The 24448-nt window shown below is 48.1% G+C and overlaps 1 protein-coding gene across 3 annotated transcripts in view; it reads left to right on the top strand.

Moving 5' to 3' along the window:
- The window catches only part of LOC119976430 (very long-chain specific acyl-CoA dehydrogenase, mitochondrial-like), a 135645-nt gene that overhangs the window by 65635 nt on the left and 45562 nt on the right, over positions 1–24448 (top strand). For all 3 annotated transcript variants that reach the window (XM_038816961.1, XM_038816962.1, XM_038816963.1), the window contains exons 6-9: positions 7451–7595; positions 10041–10164; positions 11096–11221; positions 21607–21805. In XM_038816961.1, the coding sequence (XP_038672889.1) occupies positions 7451–7595; positions 10041–10164; positions 11096–11221; positions 21607–21805 (594 nt within the window). The remainder of the gene's footprint in view (positions 1–7450; positions 7596–10040; positions 10165–11095; positions 11222–21606; positions 21806–24448) is intronic.

Raw genomic sequence — 24448 nt, forward strand, 5'->3', positions numbered from 1 at the left:
CTTGTTTTACTCAGCACTGGATACTCCTCGGCTACGCTACTCCAGAATGCTAACAGCTTCATGGACTTGTGGCGTGTTTTTAATGTGCTGTCACAAGTGAGAAGTTCAGTCTCTTTGGAGTCCACTGTAGGTTAATAATTGACTCTGGGTCTCAAATTGAAAAGGACTTTTCACCCACATCTTTTCTTTCAATATTTGAAACTTCTCCTCTGGAAAGAAGTGACAAAAACTGTTGATCAACACAGCCAGATCAGACTGAATAAGGCTTGCCAGTCTATTAGCACTTACTAACATTGTTTTCTTCGATGTGTCATAGCAGTGTGGGAAACAAGTAGTCGTTTTTGCTTAGTACTCTCACTTTGCCAAACTTTTACTTTTGGCAAGCACCTATTTCTTCACAGTGCCGAAAGCAAACACCATCCTTCCCTTGCAATGTGAGGTTCAGTTCAGTTCACTTAGAAGTGGAAAGATGTGTCTGCAAGGTAAGACATAGTTAGCACCATGTTACATCACCAAACAAATCAGAGGGGAGGAAAGCATGGATTTTATACCTCAAGTTCAGAAACTCTGACAAGCACCCAACCCCTTGGCAGCCAACGTACCTTTGTGTGGAACAATAAATCTGTGTGCTCAGCCCTATACCGGAACACAGAACATCAAAAAGTCTGGCATTGAGTGCACTGTGTTAATGAAATTCACAACTTTCACAATTCCTTTCAACACCACTTCAAGATTGATGGAATTCCTTTCGATGCCAATGCTTCACGGCAAATAAAACAATGATTCCAAACAACGTTCTGACCAGCTGCCTGACTGGAGAATCCCGCCCCATTTCTCACTCCAGCAACCGGATTCTCCAGACCTGACCAGCTGCGTCTTTAATCCTTTTTGTAACTCTGCAGTTTTTACCAATCATGTTGACTGCCCCATTGCTTGTGATTTCTCTGCAGAGAACCCAGTCAAGTCCACACTTTCCAAGCACGTAATTATTCAATGCTTCAAAAATCTCTGCACCAGTCGTTTTTGTTGGTAATGCCAGGCAGCACAGCAAATATTCAACAAATTAATTGTGCTAAGCATACCAAACGTAAGCTAGCAAGGTTCCACAACCAGAAACATCTGTACTTTCATCCAATTGTATTGAGAACTCCTGCTGACTTTAAATGAGAAATAAACTGGACTTAAATTCTCAGTAATATCCAAAATTTAGTGAGCCACTGTGTTATCACCAAGAGGGATGTATTTCAGTTTTTCAGCTGACTTCTCATCTCAGGCCGTATGAGCCATGTCTAATGCTGCAAGGAGAATTAATCTCCCTGCTACTTTGTCCTGCCATGAACTCTCCTGAGCAGCTCTCTCCAGCAGCTTCAGTTGTATGATTGTCTCTCTGGCCCTCACTTCCTTATAACAAAATGATCCATCTTCAGTTCTTCACAGTCCTGTTGCCATGCTTACTCACAGCCAGAAAATGGAGGAATCTCTCCTCTGTGATTTTGTGCCAAAAGCATGATGTGCAAGGTGCGTGATGCCAGTGTAAGTACCGGTCACATGACCTGCTCTTTGCTGCCACATCTGGTGGGAAGACTGCATTGTTTGCATTTAAAAGTTGGTCGAGGGCGACATTCTCAATTTGAAAACCGGTCGCAGCCGGCATTCGCAATTTAAAAGCTGTTTGGGTGCTTCTCCCATGATCATTCCACGACACTCCCAACACCCACCCGCGGGTCAGGACCCACAGTTTGAAAACCCTGGTCTAAAGGTCTCAGCAGGTGCGCCGGTGCAGCTCCCCTCAGTTTCCTTCTGAAGTAGTTGTGAAACAACCGATTCCCTCATTTCGGGCTCTGATGCAGAAACATTAGTATTGGCCACTGGATCCACTTGTTTTGCTGTCGGAGCTACAGCCTCTCTCCTTATGTGGTCCATGTGTCTTTTCACCTGTCTCCCTTGTAGGCTCGTCAAAGAAGATACAGGTCAGACTTGGCTATGATTCTCCCAGGTAACCATGGCGGTCCAACCGCGAGGTTTCTAATAAAAACAAGATAAGCCACTTTGAAAGATCTGTTACCTTTGGTCGAGTCATGGTATTTCTCTTGTGTAGCTCGCCGGAGCTCCCTATTGTAGTGAGAGATCGGGATGCCATTTTGAAATGGTGTCCTGATCTCCGAGGCCCCCGAAACAATCCTGGACCTCCACCTAGCCCAATTACAATACCAGCCCCCCCCCCCCCCCCCCCGACAGCCCCAGACTCCCTCCAACAACCATGCCAGGCAACCCCTGCCTGATCGGACACTTGCAAACAATGCCAGTTTGACACCTTGGCAGTGCCCATGGCAGCTGGCAGTGCCACCTGAGTGGATCGCGCCCTAAGTCTGGGGTCTGAATACCGTAAGCAAGATGGCCTTTTGTTTGTCTGCCCCAGTAATCTCATTAGCAGAGAAAAAAATACCGAAGCCTCTCCAAGTATTGGGGCCCGCTTTGGCCCCCCGGTTAAAAGAATCGGGTTTTCGTGTTAGTGGCATTATTCCTCACACACTATTACTGCAGAGACCACACTTCTTGCCCCTTTGCTGGAGATTTCTGCTGCAATCCCCTTCCTGGGGTAAAAAACTCCAATGATGCACCACTCTTTCAGATAAGAAATTCTTCCTCAATCTGTCTTAAATGAGTGCTCCTTATTCTGCAACTATGCCCTCTGTATCTACCCTCTCCCATGAATAGAAACATCCTCCCAACATTTACCCTATCTAATTCCTTAAGAATACTGGGTGGGAAAATCTGATCCTGAGGCTAAGTGTTGATGCCGTCCTAAATGCCGTTGTGTTCTCGACAGCATCAACATACCCTCAGGAGCAGCAATTCTGACCCCTACAGGCGGCCAGCACAGCACAGCAATGACCCACGCCGCTCCAGCTGCCGATCCCCGGCATCAGATGGGTGCCGTGGGTTTGCGCATGTGCAGTGGAAGGTGCCAATGTGCGCATGCGCAGTGGAATTAGCGCCAATGAACACATGCGCAGTGGCTCCCTTCTCCGCGCCGGCTTGGACGCAACATAGCATAGGGCTACGGGTAGGCCCTGATCGCGGGCCAGGCCGCAGCGGAGGCCCCCCCCCCTCCCTCGGGGTCAGACCCTCCTCCACCCTCCCCACCAGGCCGCCCCCGGATGCATCCACGCCAAGGTACGCCGGGTAAGAGCAGGTGTGAATGGCGTGGGCGGGACACGGCTTTTTTAGCGTGTCCCGGGCCGAGAATCGCCGGGGGAGGGCCCTATAGTGCGGCCCCCGACTGGCGCCCGCCGATTGCGCCAGCACCAATGGCACTGATTCTCTGCTCTCCGGAGAATCGGTGGACTGGCGTCGGGGCGGCGTAGGCTCAATACACGCCCGTCCGCCGATTCTCCGGCCTGGCTCCGGGATGAGAGAATCCCGCCCATTATGTTTCAATTATATCACCTCATATTCTCCTGAACTGGAAGGAGTACAGATCAAACCTGTTTCATCTTTCCCTATATGACAGTTCCCCATTCCCGGTATCTCCTTGGTACGGCCTTCAATGATAATGGGTGGGATTCTCCGGCTGCGCCGGCCCGGCGACAAGAGAATCCTGTCCTTGGTCAATAGACTTTTCCATAGTCCACGTCCCGTCCATGGCAATCCTGTGGCAGGTGGGGCGGAAGACTCCAGCCCAATATCTTTCCTTAAATAAGGGGGCGAAAACTGTACACAGTATTCTAAGTGCAGCCTCACTAGTACCTTATACAGTTACAGCACTAGTACCTTGTACAGTTTTATACTTCAGCCCGCATGAAATAAAATCCAGAATTTACCTTTCCTATTACCTTCTGTACCTGTGTACTAGCTTTCTGGGTTTCATGAACAAGGACCCCCAAGTCCCTTTGTGCTACAGCTTTCTGAAGATTCTCTCCATTTAATCCTTTCATCCTTTCTGCCAAAATGAAAAATCTTGGGCTGAATTCTCCGATTTTGTGGCAATGTCCGGAGAATGTGTCTAGTCTTATGATGATAAAGTCACCGCTGCCCCCGCACTGATGCTCCGCCCAGCGGGGGGCTAGCAGTCGCGCCACGTAAAACCCCCAGCATTTCCGTCAGAGACGGTCGGAGAATTGCGGAGTCCATGTCCATTCATGCACATGGCAACGACCTGTGGCGGTCGGGGCGTACAACATGGCGCCGGTCGCGTACGAACCCGGCCTGCCAGACAGTTTCCTCTGTAACCCACCTCGCCACCCCAGTCAACCCACCACCAGTCCCCCCAGCACCCACCAAAGCTTCCCCCTCCGGCCAGCGGAACGATTCCCCCCCCCCAACTGTGGCGGCGCTGGATTGCGAGGTTGACGAAAACTCAGAGCTCAAGTGATCCACACCATCGGGAAGTCAGCCCATCAGAGGTAGAGCATCGGGGGAGGGCCTTTAGGTGACTCCTGAGGCCGTCCCAACGGAGTGCGCCGTTCTCACCGATGATACCGTTTTGGAGTTGGCGGAGTATCCGAAAACAGGCGGCGCCCCCAATTTTGGCGGCAAAAGGGATTTTCCACCTGCTTGCCGAATGCGGAGAATCCCGCCCCTCATATTTTCCCACATTGAATTCCATTTGCAAATTTCTTCCCACTCTCTTAACCTGTCACTATCTCTCTGTTAATGATTTATATCCTCCTTACAACCTGCCTTCTCTCTCACCTTTGTATCATCCGCAATTGTGGCCACAGTACACTCTGTTCCTTCCTCCAAATCAAGAATATATATTGTGAAGAGCTGTGGTCCCAGCATTGATCCCTGTGGCACTCCACTGTTTACTGCCCTCCACCCGAAAAAGCTTATCGTTACTCACTACTTCCTATTGAAAATCCAAATACACAACATTAACCGGTTCTCCGCCTTTTACTCTGGCTGATACCTCCTCAAAGAACTCTAGTAAATTTGTCACACATGATTTCCCCTTCATGCAACCATGTTGACTCTTCTTGATCAGATAATGCCTTTCTAAGTACACTGCTATTCTCTCCTTAACATGGAAATCTAATAGTTTTCCAATAATTGAAGTTAGACTAACATTACGGATTTTCTAATCCTTTGGCATAGTTTCAGAATCCAAGGATTTTTGGAAGATGACTACCAATACATCCTCAATCTATGTAGCTACCTCCTTTGAGATCCTGGGCTCCAAACCATCAGCTCCAGGGGACTTGTCAGTCTTTAACCCCATTAGTTTGCCTAAAATGAATTCTCTGGTGATGGTGACTGTATTTAATTCCTCTCCCATATATGTTACTATTTCTGGGATGCTTGTAGTTTCCTCTATAGTAAGGACCTATGAAAAATACCTATTTAACTCCTCTACCATTTCTTTGTTCCCTATAATTATTTCCACAGTCTCATTCTCTAAGGGGCCAATGCTTTCTTTTACTTCACTCTTCCTTTTAATGACTTAAAAACAACTCTTATTGTCTGTTTTTATGTTTCTCATTAGCTTGCCCTCAGTTTCTTTTCTCCTTCCTGATTTTTTTTTCAGTTTACCTTTGCTGCATTCTGAATCTATCCCACTCTTCTGGCCTATCACTATCCTTTGCCATCTTGTATATATCCTTCAACTTCATACCCTCCTTAACTTCCTTGGTTATCTATGGTAGGTTCGTCTTCCTCTTCGAGTCTTTCCTCCTCATTGGAATGTACTTTTGCTGGGAGTCATGAATTACCTCCCTTAATGTCTGCCGCTGCCTACCTTTTGTCATATCTACTAATCTATATGACCAGTCCACTTTGACTAATTCCACCCTCATACCTTCTTAATTCTCCTTACGCTTTACGCGTAACACTGATATTTCAGTCCCAATTTTCTCACACTCAAGCTGAAAGCAAAATTCCATCACTCTGTGATCACTACTTCTTAGGGGATCTTTAACTTTGAGATAATTTATTAAATCTCCCTCATTATATATTACCAGATCCCTCGTAGGCTCCATAACATATTGCTCCAAAACAACATACTGAATGCACTCAATTAACTAATTCTCTTGGCTGCCATTTCTGATTTGATAAGCTCAATCTATATAGAAATGAAAGTCATCCATGACCTACCTGCATTTGTTATTTCTTGATTTAAACTCTTTCCTACAGTGTGGCTACTTTTCGGGGGCCTGTGCAATTCACCTACCATTCTCTTCCTTCTTTTGGTATTTGTCACTTCTACCCAAATCGACTCCACATCCTCTGAACCTAGATAGCCCCTCAGAACTGTACTTACTACTTCTCCTATTAGCAGAGCTACCCCACCACCTTTTCCTTCTTGCTTGTCTTTCTTAAAAGTCAAATAATCCTGACTATTGATTTCCCAACTTTGATCTGCTTGCAACCATGTCTCAGTAATGGCTATCAGATATACCCGCTCCACTCTCTTTTTTAAAAGACATTTTATTCCAAGCATACACAACATCAACAAAATACACAGTCCATCAAAGCATAGATAACAGTTTGTACAGTTTTCCCCCCCTTTTAACCCCCCGCCCCCCCCCCGGCGATGAACAGCTCCTCAAATAAAGTTATGGACGACCTCCACCACACCTCAAAACCCTCTTCTGACCCTTTCAGAGCAAACTTAATCTTCTCCAGCCGGAAAAAGTCAGACACGTCTTCGAGCCAGGTCACAACCCTCAGAGGCGTATCCGACTCCAATTCAACAGGGTCCTTTGGCAGGCAATCAGAGAGGCCCCCTTCTCCTCCAGTAGCTCCGGCTCCTCTGAAACCCGAAAGATCGATACCATAGTCCTCAATATCCTGGATAACGCCCCAACCACCACCTCCCAAAAGCTCTCCAGTTTATCGTAACCCCAGAACTTGTGAGCATGATTCGCTGGCTCCCGCCCACACTTCTCACACCCATCAGTACATCCATTTAACTCTCTGTGCTGTCACTTCATTAATCTCATTTTTTAATGGTACGTGCATTAATATATCATGAGCCATGAGCTTCTAACAGTTTATGTGGCATCTGACCAAATGCATTTTGAAAATCCAAATTAGCTGCATATAATGCTACCCCTTTATCTACCCTGGTTGTTACATCCTCAAAGAACTCTAATAAATTGATTCAATGTGATTTTTCTTTCACATAGCCAAGCCGACTCTGCCTGATTGCATTAGGAATAAATTTAAACTTCAGTCTCCCATAATCCAGGTGCCAGACGTTTCCCCATCTTGAAAGTGAACAAACATCTTGATGTAAAAAAACAATTCAGTTGCATATAACCTGACCAAAGTGGAAAGAAAATTTGACACTTACCTGCCTGCTGCCTTTTGAGGAAGTGTATAAGATGTATAGTATCTTAGAATTATCATTAACTTGTGTTCGATTCCTGGACATATTGTGACGAGTTGCAAATGTCTATTTGTTTTGAGTTCTGTTGTGTTTTCACATTTCATCTCTACACTCTTATAGTATGCTAGACTGGTGGAGATTGTTGGTCTTCATGATCTTGGAGTGGGCATTACCCTTGGGGCTCATCAATCCATTGGCTTTAAAGGGATCTTACTATTTGGGTCTGATAATCAGAAGAAGAAATATTTGCCTGACCTTGCATCAGGTAAGTGAGACTAGTTTCATTTAGGATTCCAAGGGTAAAGGACATCTATTGTTATTTACATATAAGAATCATGCTTTCTTTCCTCCTTCCTAATGTATGTATTTCCGAACCCATTCTTCTCACATGTATTGAGGGCGAGGGGTGGAATTCTCCGACCCCCCGCTGGGTCGGAGAATCGCCCGGGACCGGCGTCAATCCCGCCCCCGCCGTGTCCCGAATTCTCCGCCCCCCCGCGATTCGCGCCAGTTGGCAGGCGCCCCGCGGCGATTCTCCGGCCCGCGATGGGCCGAAGTCCCGTGGCTGACAGGCCTCTCCTGCCGGCGTGGTTTAAACCACCTACCTGACCGGCGGGATTGGCTGCGCGGGTGGGCTCCGGGGTCCTGGGGGGGGGGGGACGCGGAGCGATCTGACACCGGGGGGTTTCCCCCATATGGTGGCCTGGCCCGCGATCGGGGCCCATCGATCGGCGGGTGGCCCTGTGCTTTGGGGGCACTCTTTTTCTTCCGCCCCCACCATGGCCTTCACCATGGCGGATGCGGAAGAGACTCCCTCCCCTGTGCATGTGCCGGTATGACGTCAGCAGCCGCTGACGCTCCGGCGCATGCGCGGACTTACATCGGCCGGCGAAGTCCTTTCGGCCCTGGCTGGCGTGGCGCCAAAGGCCATTCACGCCAGCCGGCAGAGCGGGAACCACTCCGGTGCGGGCCTAGCCCCTCAATGTGAGGGCTTGGCCCCTAAAGGTGCGGAGAATTCCACGCCTTTGGGGCGACCCGACGCCGGAGTGGTTCATACCAGTCCGACACGCCGGGACCCCCCGCCCCGCCGGGTAGGGGAGAATCCCGGTCATGATGTCTCTATGTACTTCAAAAGGTGCATACTAGTCACAGCTCAATACATTTAATTCATAATTTGATTCTTGTGATTTTAGATGGGGGATTTAAGCCTCGGAAGCTTGATGACTGAAGAGATTTTGTGGTTATTTTTTTCTACTTTTCAATAAGATTCTATACAAAAAACTGATGCTAAACTATAAGCAAGGAATAAAGATAGCTAAACATATATTTCTAGAAATAGCCACTTCGTAGTACAAGAGTATTGCTCAAAAAATAGGCATGTTGAAACTTTTCATTTTGAACTCATCAGGGGAAAACAACAATTTATACTGTATGCGTGCTGATTGGTTGGTAATATTTACCTGTTTGTCAGCTTGATTCTTAGCTCACGAAGGATTATTTATCAAATGTTTAGTGACAGACAAGGTACAGGCCGTACACAATCAGCCCGTGCTTGTAAAACTCAAAACACAGTGTCCAACATTAGATGTGATCCTGTGATTGGACAACATTTGAAAAATAATCTTGAGTGTGCTAACAATTATGCTGACAATTAATTTAAGATTGTCAGTTCGGTTTGCAGTGTGGCGCATCTGCGTGTACTGGAAGTTACATATATTAATACACAGGGTCTTGTTCTTTGCAGGCAGAAAGAGCATGTACAGGCATTGCACCTATTGCAGCTAAACAAAACAAGTGACAGTCATTTGCTGACTCATTACTCAGAATAATGCCATGACCAATCATGGTCATGCTGCCTAATTTAAATTTCAGACAATGCTTGGCAGTTAACTGCCAACCCCCATCAACTGGTTCATTCTTTATGGCGCCACCTCTGCCAGTCAAAGTCCACTTGCCAACCAATCAACACTCTTCTCACATTGTATAAATTGTTGTTTTCCCCTTATATTGGTTTTCTTGCAGAAGTCTCCAGATGAGTGTAAGATGAAAAGCTTTGACAAGCCTCTTTCCAGCAATATATTTGTAGGTTGATCATTTTATGATGCAACTTGGCCCCTTGCATTGACTCAATAGATAAATTCTGATCCTGTGCTGAACTAGTTGACCTCGGTTGGTACAATTTTTAGGCAATGAATTGGGTTACATAAAGAAAGGAAGAATAGGGAAAGACTCAGCAAGGCTGCTTTAGCTACCAAATATCCCATCCATCAACCTCCTCATCATGCATCATTAGGGAGGGGGTTCAGATTACTCACCATTCATTCTCCTGACTATTGTCCTCTGATCTCCACTGATACGCAAGTTAAGAGAAAATTAAGTCAAAACATAGAGAAAAAATTCCTTTTACCTTTCCCCCTCACTGTGAATGTTTTACATTTTTATGTTTTCCACATAATTCGTCCTATGATATCTATATGTGAGATTGTGAGTTTAATGTCATTTGAAAGCAGTTTGTATGACGGATTTAGACTTGCAGGAACTGGAGTAAGGGTGCCAAAATGAGGCTCGTCACAAGTGAATTTAAGTAATTTTTATCTCACTAAACTCGATTTCAATCCAGATCGGAAATGTGAATGAATATGCCAAAACCACTGAACTTCATTTTCCAGCAAATTTAAGCATTTTTACTCCTTTGATTCTCCATTTGTAGGCAAAACAATAGCTGCCTTTTGCCTCACTGAAACAGCTAGTGGCTCTGATGCAGCCTCTATCACAACAACTGCTGTGAAGGAGGGCAATAAATACGTTCTGAATGGGGGCAAGCTCTGGATTAGGTGAGTGTTAATAGTATTATGTTGCAAATGCTAAATGATGGGCTGCACGGTGATGCAGTGGTTAGCACTGCTGCCTCACGGCGCCAAGGATGTGGGTTCAATCTCGGCCCCTGGTCACTGTCCATATGGAATTTGCACATTCTCCCTGTGTCTGCGTGGGTATCACCCCCACGACCCAAAAGATGTGCAGCATAGGTGGATTGGCCATGCTAAATTGCCCCTTAATTGGGAAAACAAGAATTGAGTACTCTAAACTTATAAATAAAAAGCAAATGCCAAGTGATTAGACAATTTTGTTGCTTCCTGGAGGCACCATCCGGCGGATGTTGGTAAGTCCTGAAAAGTACCAGTAACTGCCAAAATGGAGGAAGACGGTCTTATGGTGGCCTCCTCTACAGCCAAATGTACCAACTATTTCAGTGTTGAAGGCCTCACTCCTGGATCAGAAATACAGTGGGCGACCTCATTCTACTGCATCAAGTTTATCATTGCACCTTCAGGTGTGGTAGTCTCCACAGTACAGAATCTGTGGCGTCTCCATGCTGTCAGTGGTGGGGCTCTCCTTAATCTTAACAGTGGGAATCCCACTGTGGGCTTTCTCTGCATCTCTTATGAGCTCTAACTAGGGTTGAGGCTGGGTGGGCACAGTGGGGATGTTGGAGGTACTGCCCAGCAGGAATTTCATTCCAAAGAGGAAACTCCAGGCTCCTCAATCTATTGGATTTAGTGTGAACTTCAATTCCTATTGTTTTGAATGCATTAAGGCTATAGAGCCAATGAAGTTTTTGAATGTAAAATTAATTTGCCTAACTGGATATTGCTCCCCATTGAAGGGCTAAACCGTTGGTAATATTTTTAGGACAGGAGAAGAAAACTAATTGCTCAGAGACTTAGTGTTATCTTCAGTTATTTATTTCTGAATTTCTTTCAGTAATGGGGGCACAGCAGAGATCTTCACTGTGTTTGCTAAAACCACTGTCAAAGATAAACACACTGGAAAAGAGAAGGACAAGATCACGGCATTTATTGTGGAGAGAAAATTTGGAGGGGTAACTCAGTTAAGTGAAAAAATAATTTGAAGTAATATTTATATATGAATTTTCTGGTAAATATTCTTTTACAAGTGCTTATTTGGTTAACTATCATCTCCATTACAGCATTACCCTCATTTGTTGATTGGATGATGAATGTAGGAATTTTAGATTTATTGCATTGTATGCATTTGGTGCAGTAAGAATTAAAAGCCTGGGTTGGTATGTGACTGCTGCAGTCAGGTTCTTAAAAATTCTGGGTTGAAAGGCAGCAGACACTTTTTGGCGACAGAGGTATAATTAAAGCATCGTAAAAGTAAGATCATAATTAATTCGAGCCAGGGATATTGTTTGCTGAAGTTGGGCTAATGGAATTTTGTTTATATTGAGAGGGTTCCCTGGGGAATGGATAATTAGAAACAATGGGTGCGATTTAACAGGGGGGGGGGGGGGGGGGAATCAGAGTACCATTTTGGGTGCACTTAGCGGGGTGCTTCTCAGGACCAGCAACGGGACTCATTATTTTTTATGGGCCTCGGCGAGGAAAGCGCCGACGAGCCCACTCTGACATTCATTTCAGCACGTCAGTGCGGGAAGAGATTGGGCGTCAATCTCCCAACCCCTACCGCAGCCTCCGGAGCCCTGTCAATTCACCAACTTACCGGTTAGGAGATCCTCCAGCTCCTCCTCCCCACACCTCATAAGGACAGGGCAACCCCGAGCCCGATCCCCGGCATGGGTAACCTGGCAACTGGGCACCTTGGCACTGCCAGCCTGGAACCCTGACAGTGTCCTTGCCCAGGGCTTTCCAGCATTCTCACCATTTTTGTTTCAGATTCCAATATCTGCAGGATTTTGCTTTTAGAAATAATGTAAGGAGTTTAACCCTGAGATTATCATTGAGATAATTGCTGAGAATGTGGGGAGGCAAAGTAGAATTTACGCAACAGATTTTCCGCCGTCGGGATGCTCCGTTTTGCCGGCAGCCCGGGGTTTCCTGATGGCGTGGGCTGCCCTACAATGGGAAACCCCATTGACCAGAAGCATCCCGCCGGCATGCTGAACCCGATATCTGGCACGGCGCGACAGAGAATCCAGCCTAACATTTTTAATTGTAAAATTTTGAAATACATTTTCTTATGCATCTTTCTCCCCATTTCAGCAATGACACACACCAAGCTGTGGGCCATGTATACCCTTGTATCCTCGCAGTCTGTCCCTTGAACTACACACATCTCTATCCTACTTGTGCATATTTATTTTCTGGTTTGCAACGTTCAAATTGTGTTGGTAAATGGTTATGGAATGAGCTTTCTTCATGCTGCTGCTTCATGCATTAGAATACCAAGATCACCTGCTTCCAGGGTAGCAAATTAACAGGAACATGGACTTAGCTGTCAAATCTGGCTGTTGAGGCTTCACAACTACTCATGGTTGAGCCAGGCACATGGAATCAAAACACAGGACACTTCTTTGGTATTGAATTCAAGCAAAGCAAAAGTGCAGGATGCATAATTGCTTAATTGCACACTCTTGCCCTATATCTGGCTTCCAAGCTCTGGAATTCCCCCCCCCAAACCTCTCTTTCCTCTTTCAAGATACTCCATTTTGACCAATATTTTGGCTATTTAATGTCACATCTCCTTTGGGCTTGGTGTCATATTTTGTTGTATGTTGCTCCTGTGACGTGTCTTGCAACATTTTACATTAAAGGTGCTCTATAAATGAAATGAAAAAATGAAATGAAAATCGTTTATTGTCACGAGTAGGCTTCAATTAAGTTACTGTGAAAAGCCCCTTGTTACCACATTCCGGCGCCTGTCCGGGGAGGCTGGTACGGGAATCGAACCGTGCTGCTGGCCTACTTTAAAAGTCAACGATTTAGCCCAGTGAGCTAAACCAGCCCCAACTTAAATATAAGTTGTAGTTGTTGTCGTATAGTTAAATCCAAAGTTTACTAAGTGTGCCAGAGACATCCAGTGCCAAAATATCAACATGTCATTCTCTTTAGATTTTATGTCAATTGTCTTTTTGATAGCATCTTAGCTCTTACTTGATAGCTGCCTTTCAGGTTAAATGTAGATTGAATTCTAATTGTTAGTCACTTTAAGGTAACTGGTGAATCATACCAGAAATGTACATGAATCTTTTAGCCATATTTCGGAGAGTTATCCCAAATTAAGTGCTTTGATATATTGGGAACTCAAAACTCCTGTTTGGCCATAAACGTGACACTGAGGTTCTGATCGATTTGTCATTTTAATTTTCTGTCCTAATCCACACTGATATTTCCATCCTTGCTCTCCTACACTGTTCCACTGAAGCTGAATGGAATCTTGAGGAACAACGCCTCATCTTCCAGTTAGACACTATTGCAGCCTTGCTGACTCAACATTGAGTATTAGATCATAACCACTGCTCTCATTACCACAGACCGCAGGTGCTGAGAACAATTTTAAAAAAAATTTAGAGTACCCAATTATTATTTTTTTTCCAATCAAAGGGCAATTTATCGTGGCCAATCCACCTACCCTGCATACCTTTTGGGGTTGTGGGGGTGATACCTAACAGACAAGGGGAGAATGAGCAAACTCCACACGGACAGTGACAGGGGACTGGAATCGAACCCGCGTCTTCGGCACCATGAGGCAGCGGTGCCAACCACTGCATCACCGTGCCGCCCTGCTGAGAGCAATTCTGCTCTTCACCAAATCTCTCCCACCTTCCACCCTCCCACAGACCTTCCCCTTTCGCTGCACCTGCGTTTGCTTAAAAACAATCACTGTACCTCTGTAACCTTTTCCAGCCTGGTCTCAGGGCTGAAATGTTAACTCTGTTTCTCTCTCAACAGGCACTGTCCGGGCAGCTGAGTACTTTTAGTATTTTCTGTTTATTAATGTTATATGATAGTTAACTTTGAACTTGCTGTCACCTCATTAACTTTGTTAAAAATGTAAAAATGGACTTCCGGTGGCGGCGATGTTCGAGTGAGCCGCACATTCGGCGGGCTCTCACTCCGGCGGGGCTTTGGAGCTGATTCCCCGCGATAGCGGGACCACGGGGGCGGCAAAAAGGCTGTCGCGAAAAAGCTGGAGAGCGGGCTGCAGCTGATGGAATCGTGGGAGGCCAGAAGGTAGGGGAAGAGAGAGAGAGAGAGACGGAGGCAAGGAGCAGAGGAAACTGACCTGAAACTGACAAGATGGCGGACCCACGGAACTTCCTTGCTCCAGGAGAAGAAAAAAAGTTTTGGAGTCGCTGAAGCAGGACAACTTGGACCCACTTCAGATGCCCAGAAGGTAAAATTTAAGGAGCTGGGCGAAGGAGGGCGGCAGCGAAAGTGCTGAGGAGTGGGCTGCGTTACTTGGAACAGCGGGAGTCCAGAAGGCAGAAGAAGAAAGAGAAAAAGGGACAGAGACAAGGACCTGAAGAAAGTTACCTGGGACCTAAGATGGCGGACACACGGACCCCGGACTCAGCAATCCAGCAGGCGCTGGATAACATGCTCCAGGTAATGAAGTCCAGTTTTGAAGCGCTGAAGCGGGACAGCTTGGACCCAATCCAGAAAGCGGTGGATCAGCTGAACCAGAGGCTGGACGCCCAGGATGTTAAAGTTAAGGAGCTGGGAGAGGCGGTGGAGGAGCAGGCGGATGCGCAGACGGTTGCAGCGCTAGAAGTTGACGGCCTGGAAGAGCGGAAGACTGCTGGACAGAGTGGAGGAGCTGGAGAATAGAGTCCGCAGGAACAACCTGAGGATGGTCGGCCTCCCGGAGGGGGCTGTGGGAGCTGATGCTGCAGCGTTTGTAGCAGGCCTGCTGAAGCAGCTGATGGGGGCCGAAGCCTTTCCGCGACCGCCGGAGCTGGAGGGGGCGCACAGAGTGCAGGCAAGGCAGGGGCGGCCGGGCGGACCCCCCCCGCCCGATGGTGATTAGGTTCCACAGGTTCGTGGACAAGGAGCGGGTGCTGCGGTGGGCAAAGAGCGCCAGGAGCAGCACGTGGAACAACAATGTTATCCGCATTTACCAGGACCTAAGCCAAGAGGTGGCTCGGCGGCGAGCAGCCTTTAAGAATGTCAAGGAGGTGCTGTTCAAGAAGCACGTGAAGTTTGGTCTGCTGTTCCCAGCTCGCCTATGGGTCACGCACCAGGGTCAACACCACTACTTCTCCGAGCCCGAAGAAGTGATGGATTTTGTGAGGGACCAGGGGCTGGTCCCGAAAGGAGGCCCCAAGGACGCGAATTGGGGCCCGAGGATTACCGTGGGAAGGTACGCCGAATGGCCTGGACTGCTGCTCAACGGTTTGCTGGGCCAAAGGGGCCAAGTGGAACATTTGGGACTCTTTCCTTTGTTCATGGACATTTTTTTGGGGGGTTAACCCCTTTTTTTTCTGTTGTCTCTCTTTTTTCTTATGGGGGGGGGGGGGGTTGGGTTTTTTTTGTTGTGCTTTTTCCTCTTTTTTCTGTTTTTTCCTGTTTGGGCTGATTTGTACTTTTTGGTGCAGCTCGCGGAAGACACTGGAGCCGGCTTGCCCCAGTGGGTTGGAGAGGGGGATGGGGCGCCAGGGAGTGGGGAGGAGGACGGGGAAACAATGGGAATGAGACAGGAAGACGCCGGAGTGTTGAGTCACCGGGCTAGCAGATTGGCTAGTCAAGGGAGTCAGGTGGGAGGGGGAGGTCACAGCCAGTAGATGGCAGGGGTGGGGGTATCGGGGGATGTGGTTAGGGGGGGGGGGGGTTGTTCTGCTAACGTGGGAGGGACTTGAAATAGGCACTGGAGAGGAGGTCGAGGGTGGAGGCAGCCAAAGGGCGGGCCAGGAATGGCGCGATGCACGGGCCGGGGGCCGGCCCGAGAAAGGCTATGGCTGACCGGCGGGGGGGGGTGGGTTGTGCCCCCCGACCAGGCTGATCACCTGGAACGTCAAGGGACTGAATGGGCCGGTTAAGAGGGCGCGGGTGTTCCCGCACTTGCGGGCTCTGAGGGCGGAAGTAATTATGCTGCAGGAGACACATCTGAAAGTGTCTGACCAGACTAGGCTAAGGAAGGGCTGGATTAGCCAGGTCTTCCACTCGGACTTGGACTCGAAGTCCAGAGGGGTGGCAATCATGATCAACAAGCGTGTGCAATTTGAGGCAGAGGGCATATCCGCAGACAGGGGGGGGCAGATACCTGATGGTACGGGGCAGACTGGAGGGGAGAAGAGTGGTGCTGGTGAATATATATGCCCCGAACTGAGATGACGTGGACTTCATTAAAAGAGTGCTGGGGAAGATCCCGGACTTGGATTCTCGCAGGCTAATAATGGGAGGGGACTTTAACATGGTCCTAGACCCGACTTTGGATCGGTCGTGTCCCAGAACGGGTAGACTCTCAGCAATGGCAAGGGAGCTGAAAGGGTTTATGGAGCAAATGGGGGCAGTGGACCCCTGGAGAGATAGACAGCCAACAGGAAGGGGCTACTCGTTTTACTCGCACGTCCATAAAGTATATTCTAGGATAGATTTCTTTGTACTAAGCAGGGACTGTAGGGGGGAGGTAAAGAACACGGAATATTCGGCAATTACTATCTCAGACCATGCCCCGCATTGGGTGGACCTGCAGATCGGGGGAGCGAGCTACCAACGCCCGCAATGGAGGTTAGACGTGGGACTGCTGTCGGAGGAGGGGATCTGCGAGAGGCTTCGGAGATGTATGCAAAATGACCTGCAGGTGAATGACACGGGGGAGGTCTCAGCGGTGACCCTGTGGGAGGCGCTAAAGGCAGTAGTGCTGGGGGAGCTGATTTCAATTGGGGCCCACAGAGCCAAGGCAGACCGGGCAGAGATGGATAGATTGGTCAGGGAAATGGGTCGGATAGATGAAGAGCACGCGGAGTCCCCGGGGGAGGTTTTACTCAGGGAGAGGCAGAGACTACTGGCGGAACTGGGGGCACTATCCACGAGCAGGGCCGTGGAACAGCTTAGGAAGGCGAGGGGAGTGGTGTACGAGCATGGGGAAAAGGCTAGCAGACTGTTAGCGCAGCAACTCAGGAGGAGGGAGGCGGCCAGGGAAATAGGTAGAGTGAGGGACGGGGGGGGGGGGGGGGGGGGGCAAAGTGGAGGACCTGGCAGAATTGAATAAGGTATTTCGGGACTTCTATCGTAAGCTGTATACTTCGGAGCCGCCGGAAGAACCGGAGGGGATGAAAAGGTTTCTGGACGGGTTAACCTTCCCAACAGTAGGTGGGGGGCGAGTGGAAGAGCTGGGGGCCCCTATTAGAGTAGAGGAGGTATTGGGGGGCCTAAAGGCCATGCAGTCGGGGAAGTCCCCGGGGCCGGATGGATACCCAGTTGAGTTCTATAGGAAGTTCTCTGAGCTGGTGGGCCCGGTCTTGGCGAGGGTTTTCAATGAGGCAAGGGACAGAGGGACCCTGCCGCCGACAATGTCACAAGCCACTATATCACTGATATTGAAGTGGGGTAAAGACCCGGAGGCGTGCGGATCCTACAGGCCAATCTCCCTGATTAATGTAGACGCCAAGCTCCTGGCAAAGGTACTGGCGGTTAGAATGGAGGACTGCGTACCGGAGGTGATTGGTGAGGATCAAACTGGGTTCGTGAAAGGTAGGCAGCTGGCAGCCAACCTGAGAAGATTACTTAATGTGATAATGATGCCCCCAGTGGGTAGGGAGGTGGAGGTAGTGGTGGCAATGGACGCCGAGAAGGCCTTTGACCGGGTGGAGTGGGACTATCTATGGGAGGTGCTCGGACGGTTTGGGTTCGGGGAGGGATTGGTGGATTGGATCAAATTATTATATCAGGCCCCGAGGGCCAGCGTCAGGACCAACAGAGAAGTGTCGGAGTACTTTAGGTTGTACCGAGGGACTAGACAGGGCTGCCCGCTCTCCCCGCTGCTGTTTGCGCTGGCCATAGAGCTGCTGGCGATTGCGCTGAGAGCCGCAGTGAGATGGAAGGGGATGGTGAGGGACGGGGTTGAACATAGGGTCTCTCTTTATGCAGACGACCTGCTCCTGTACGTGTCGGACCCAGTGGCCGGGATGGGAAGTATACTGGGAATGCTGAGGAAGTTCGGCCAGTTCTCAGGATACAAATTAAATACGGTCAAGAGTGAAATGTTTGTGGATCAGGCAAGGGGCCAGGAGAACAGATTGAGAGGGCTACCGTTTAGGCTGGTTGAGGAAAATTTCCGGTATTTGGGAATCCAGGTGGCACGAGACTGGGGCAGGCTGCATAAGTTAAATTTGGCCAGGGTGGTGGAGCAAATGAAGGGAGAGTTTCGGAGATGGGATGCACTCCCGCTGTCGTTGGCAGGGAGGGTGCAGACTGTAAAGATGACAATCCTCCCTCGATTTCTGTTTATTTTTCAGTGCCTCCCGATCTTTATCCCACAGTCCTTCTTCAAAAGAGTTAATGGGATGATCATGAGCTTTGTCTGGGCGGGAAAATCCCCGCGGGTGAAGAAGGCGATGTTGGAGAGGAACCGTAGCGAGGGAGGGCTGGCTTTGCCGAGTCTGATTAATTATTACTGGGCGGCCAACATCGCTATGATAAGGAAGTGGATGGTGGGTACGGGGTCTATTTGGGAGCGGGTGGAGGCGGCTTCGTGCAGGGGCTCCAGCTTGGCAGCCCTGGTCGCGGCTCCTCTACCGCTGCCGCCAGCCAAGTACACCACCAGCCCGGTAGTGGTGGCGACCCTGCGGATATGGGGCCAGTGGAGGAGGCATGTAGGGGAGATGGGGGCGTCTGTCTGGGCGCCAATCTGCGACAACCATCGGTTTGCCCCCGGGAGTATGGATGGGGGGTTCCGAGTATGGCGGCGGGCGGGGGCGGGAAGGGTGGGTGATATGTTCCTGGAAGGGTGCTTTGCGAGTCTGAGGAGCTTGGAGGAGAAATTTGGGTTGGTAAGGGGAAATGACTTTAGATACCTACAGTTGCGGGACTTTGTTCGTAGACAGGTCCCATCTTTCCCACGCCTCCCACCAATGGGGATCCTAGACAGAATAGTCTCTAGGAGGGAAGAAGGGGAGGGTAGAGTCTCGGGTATTTATAAGGTGCTCATGAGGGAGGAAGGGTCCCAGACAGAGGAACTGAAACTTAAATGGGGGGAGGAGCTAGGCAGGGAAATGGAGGATGGGTTGTGGGCAGAGGCCAGGAGTAGGGTAAATTCGACCGCGACATGTGCTAGGCTTGGGCTGATTCAATTTAAGGTCGTTCACCGGGCCCATATGACGGTGGCTCGGATGAGCAAATTCTTTGGGATAGAGGACAAATGCGCTAGATGCGCGGGAGGACCAGCGAACCACGTTCACATGTTTTGGGCATGCCCTAAGCTGAGGGGGTACTGGGAGGGTTTTGCGGGGGTCATGTCCCGGGTGCTAAAAACAAGGGTGGTGATGAGCCCAGGGGTGGCAATTTTTGGGGTTTCGGAAGACCCGGGGTTCCAGGGGGAGAAAGAGGCCGATGTTTTGGCCTTTGCTTCCCTGATAGCCCAGCGACGAATACTATTGGCGTGGAGGGACTCAAAGCCCCCGAAAACTGAGTGGTGGCTTGCGGACATGTCGAGTTTCCTGGGTATGGAAAAAATTAAGTTCGCCTTGAGGGGATCTGTGCAGGGGTTCGCCCGGAGGTGGAAACCATTTATTGACTTCTTTGCGGGAGAGTGAGCGTCAGTAGGGGGTGGGGGGGGGGGGGGGGGGGGGGGGGGGGGAGGGGGTAGAGTAGAGTAGGAGGGAAAATATGGCGGGTAGTACCGGTGGGAGAGGAGCGGGCTTGTGCAATATGTTACGATGGAAGTATTGAAAGTACGTGGATGTTTGCACATTTTTGCCTTTTTTGCTTTCTTTCTGATGATGTCTGTAACTGTTTATAAAGCCAAAAACTACCTCAATAAAATTGTTTATTAAAAAAAAATGTAAAAATGTAAAAAAAACAGAAAAGTTGACATTTCTCAGATCGGTTGTCACTTGTCACAGGCAAGATTCCTGTGAAAAAGGGCAGCAGGGTGGCGCAGTGGGTTAGCCCTGCTGTCTCACAGCGCCGAGGTCGCAGGTTCGATCCTGGCTCTGGGTCGCTGTCCGTGTGGAATTTGCATATTCTGCCCGTGTTTGCATGGGTTTCGCCCCTACAACCCAAAAGATGTGCAGGATAAATGGATTGGCCACGCTAAATTGCCCCTTAATTGGAAAAAATGAATTGGGTACTCTAAATTTATAAAAAAAGAAAAAAAAATATTCCCGTGAAATGATTATATAATGATTCCCAGTTTACAGTGTATCCTAGATTGTTTGTCTCCACATTGTCAACCTGTTCTATGTTTAATAAATTTGTGGCCGTCCCTTTTACTTTTGAAGATTTGTTTTTCTTATTCCTCTTGGTTCAATCTCCCTGTGCCATTCAGAATTTCTAGCTATGACGACAAGCGGCTAATGTGTTTTCCCATGTGAATATATGCATCAGGAACAGGAGTACGCCACTCAGCCCTTCTAGCCTGCTCTGCTATTCAATAAGATCATGACTGCTTGTAACCTCAACTCCACATCCCTACCTACCCCATGTAATATTTCAAACTCTTGTTTATCAAGAATCTATCCAGCTCTGCCATACAATATTCAAAGGGGGGGGGGGGGGGGGGGGAGGTGGATTTTGGCGGGGGGGGGGGGCGTGGAGGATCAGAAGTGCGAGCAGAAAATCCCATGGGAGTCCCAAAACAGGTTTTATGTCAGCAGGATTTCCCGTTGCGATTGTTCACGGCCTTCTCGCCAATGATGTCACGGGAATCCTATTTGGATCCCCATTTGAATATATTTGAATATCATTAGCAGGCCTTTATGTCCTTTTGGATACAATGGGCCATTTTTAGCATGGCCAATCCACCTAACCTGCACATCTTTGGACTGTGGAAGGAACCCGTAGCAACTGGAGGAAACCCACACAGACATGGGGAGAACGTGCAGACTCTGCACAGACAGTGACCCAAGGTCGGAGTTGAACCCGGGGCCCTGGCACTGTGTGACAGAGTGCTAACCACTGTGCCACCCCAGTTGATCTGCTGTGAGCTATCCTGATGAATGAATGATGTAAAGCTTAGATAGTATGTTCAGCATTCTTTACATACTTTAATTAACAAATATTCTTATTAAGTATGAACCATCCAGTCTTCTTCCTCTTTACCCTCCTCGCTTCCTGATGCATCCTGGTGTCTTCATGCGGCTGTTTAGCACAGGGCTAAATCGCTGGCTTTGAAAGCAGACCAAGCAGGCCAGTAGCACGGTTCGATTCCTGTAACAGCCTCCCCGAACAGGTGCCGGAATGTGGCGACTAGGGACTTTTCACAGTAACTTCATTGAAGCCTACTTGTGACAATAAGCGAATTTCATTTCATTTCATAATAATGGTCATGTTGTTTCTGTTTTGATTCAGTGGTCCTCCTGAGAAGAAGATGGGAATCAAGGCTTCTAACACAGCTGAGGTGTACTTTGACAATGTGAATGTGCCAGAAGAAAATGTGTTAGGTGGGGTTGGGAACGGGTTTAAAGTAGCCATGAACATACTGAACAACGGTCGATTTGGCATGGCTGCTGCTCTCTCTGGGACAATGATTGGTGCGATTTCCAAAGCAGTAAGTATAAATTTGGTTTATGTTGCAGTCCTTTTGTGTGCAAATGTCTTGCATCATATCACAAATTTAGACATGTGGTACAATGGAACGAGTCAAGTATATTTGGCTCCAGTACACCGTCAGTATTACCTTTTTTATGTTGCATGCAATGTGCAGAGCTCTGTGCAATTATAGGTTGCCTGCTGGGGGCTACACGGTAGCACAGTGTTTAGCACAGTTGCTTCACAGCTCCAGGGTCCCAGGTTTGATTCCCGGCTTGTGTGGAGTCTGCACGTTCACCCCGTATCTGCATGGTTTCCTCCGGGTGCTCCGGTTTCCTCCCACAGTCCAAAGATGTGCAGGTTGATTGGCCACGATAAATTGCCCCTTAGTGTCCAGAAATGTTAGTTGGGGGTTACTGGGTTACAGGGAATAGGGTGGAGGTGTGGCCTTAAGTAGGGTGCTCTTTCCAAGAGCTGGTGCAGACTCAATGTCCGAATGGCCTTCTTCTGCACTGTAAATTCTGCGATTCTATGCTACTTGTTAGATAGAACTTCTATTATTAACTTATCGGCTCTCACAGATCAAAATTGCTATGTAAACTTTAAATGGTGGAATTTAATTATAAAAAGAAATACAAAGGATCAGAAACAAATTGGAGAGAGTAAACATCCTGATACTGCTTGAAAAGTTGAATTTTTTAGCCTTGCCAAAATCGCCCCTTGGCAAAATGTATTTTTTTTAGTGCTGTAGCTGCACTAAAATCTAGGGTTGACTTTTCCTTCGCTCCAATGCCCACATGATGTACTTGGACTTTGAGTGCTGTCTGTCAGAACTAATTCTGTGTTAAGTAGAAGGAATTTTAAGCTCTTGATAAATTGGTTTGAAGACCGTGTGACCAAGTTTAATTTGTGCAAAATGTAAGGAGATTTTGCAGACATTTTGAGCTCTACCTGGATTATATACAGAAAGCAAGACGAGAGCATAAAAACACTGCTATTTCAAACACAAATTTTCATCATCGAGACTGTAGCTCGAGTTGGAAATTTCCTGTTTCACTGCAACTGCCTCTGTAGAAAGTGCCCTCATAGAATCCCTACAGTGCAGAAGGAGGCCATTCAGCCCATCTAGTCTACACTGATCCTCTGAAAGAGCACCCGACCCAGGCCCACTCCCCCACCCCATTCCATATCTCCATAACTGGATCAAACCTTTTGGACGCTAAGGGACAATTTATCATCCCCGATCTACCTAAATTGCATCTTTGGACTTATGGGAGGAAACCGGAGAACCCGGAGGAAACCCACGGAGAATGTGCGAGGTTGGAATTGAACCCCGTTCCCTGGCGCTGTGAGGCAGCAGTGTTTAACCAATGTGCCACCGCACTGCGCTGTCACCCATTTTCACTCCTTGGGGAGGTGGGGTGAGAAGCAGGTGGGTAGGTGCATGAAGCAGTTCAAAGAACAGCCACAAGGATGGTTAAGTACCAAGGCAGGCGCTGGTTGAAAGGCCTGCTTCAATTCTCTGTCTCAGTTTTCTGGCTACATTTCAGGCTGTCTCGTCCTTAAACCTCACATCCTAGTATTCTCCCCCGACTACTCATGTAGAACTAAATATAGAACCAGTGAACCATTTAGTAACAACGGCATGTGCGAAACTGCACTTAAAAAAATCATTCATTCATAACTCTGTTTTTTATTCATTCACAACCCTGTAAAGTTTTGACCAAGTAGATCATTAAAGATAAAAGCAAATTACTACGGATGTTGGAATCCGAAACAAAAACAGAACATAGTGGACAATCTAAGCAGGTCTGACACAGCATCTGTGGAGAGAGAAGGGAGCTAACGTTTCGAGTCTGGATCACTTTGTCAAAGCTGGAGAGAACTGGAAATAGAGTCAGATTTGTACTGTTGTGCGGGGGAAGGAGGAGGGGCCATGTGCAGTGGGGCTGGATAGAAGGCCAGTGATAGATGGAGATTGACAAAGGTTGACACAAAGACAAAGGGAATGTAAATGGAGATGTTCAAGACTAAGGAGCCCTTGTTCACGATTCTCTTAAGGTTAGCGTACAGTTTCAGTTGGCAGTTAAGAAGGCAAATGCAATGTTAGCATTCATGTCAAGAGGGCTAGAATACAAGGCCAGCGAGGTACTTCTGAGGCTGTATAAGGCTGTGGTCAGACCCTATTTGGAGTATTGTGAGCAGTTTTAGGCTCCGTATCTAAGGAAGGATGTGCTGGCCTTGGAAAGGGTCCAGAGGAGGTTCACAAGAATGATCCCTGGAATGAAGAACTTGTCGTATGAGGAACGGTTGAGGAATCTGAGCCTGTACTCATTGGGGTTTAGAAGAATGAGGGGGGATCTTATTTAAACTTACAGGATACTGCGAGGCCTAGATAGAGTGGACATGGAGAGGATGTTTCCACTTGTAGGAGGAACTGGAACCAGCGGGCACCATCTCAGACTAAAGGGGTGATCCTTTAAAACACAGATGAGGAGGAATTTCTTCAGCCAGAGGGTGGTGAATCTGTGGAACTCTTTATCGCAGAAAGCTTTGGAGGCCAAATCACTGAGTGTCTTTAAGACAGAGATGGATAGGTTCTTGATTAATAAGGGGATCAGGGGTTATGGGGAGAAGGCAGGCGAATGGGGATGAGAAAATA

Source organism: Scyliorhinus canicula, chromosome 13 (assembly GCF_902713615.1).
Source record: "Scyliorhinus canicula chromosome 13, sScyCan1.1, whole genome shotgun sequence".
Taxonomy (NCBI): Eukaryota; Metazoa; Chordata; class Chondrichthyes; order Carcharhiniformes; family Scyliorhinidae; genus Scyliorhinus; species Scyliorhinus canicula.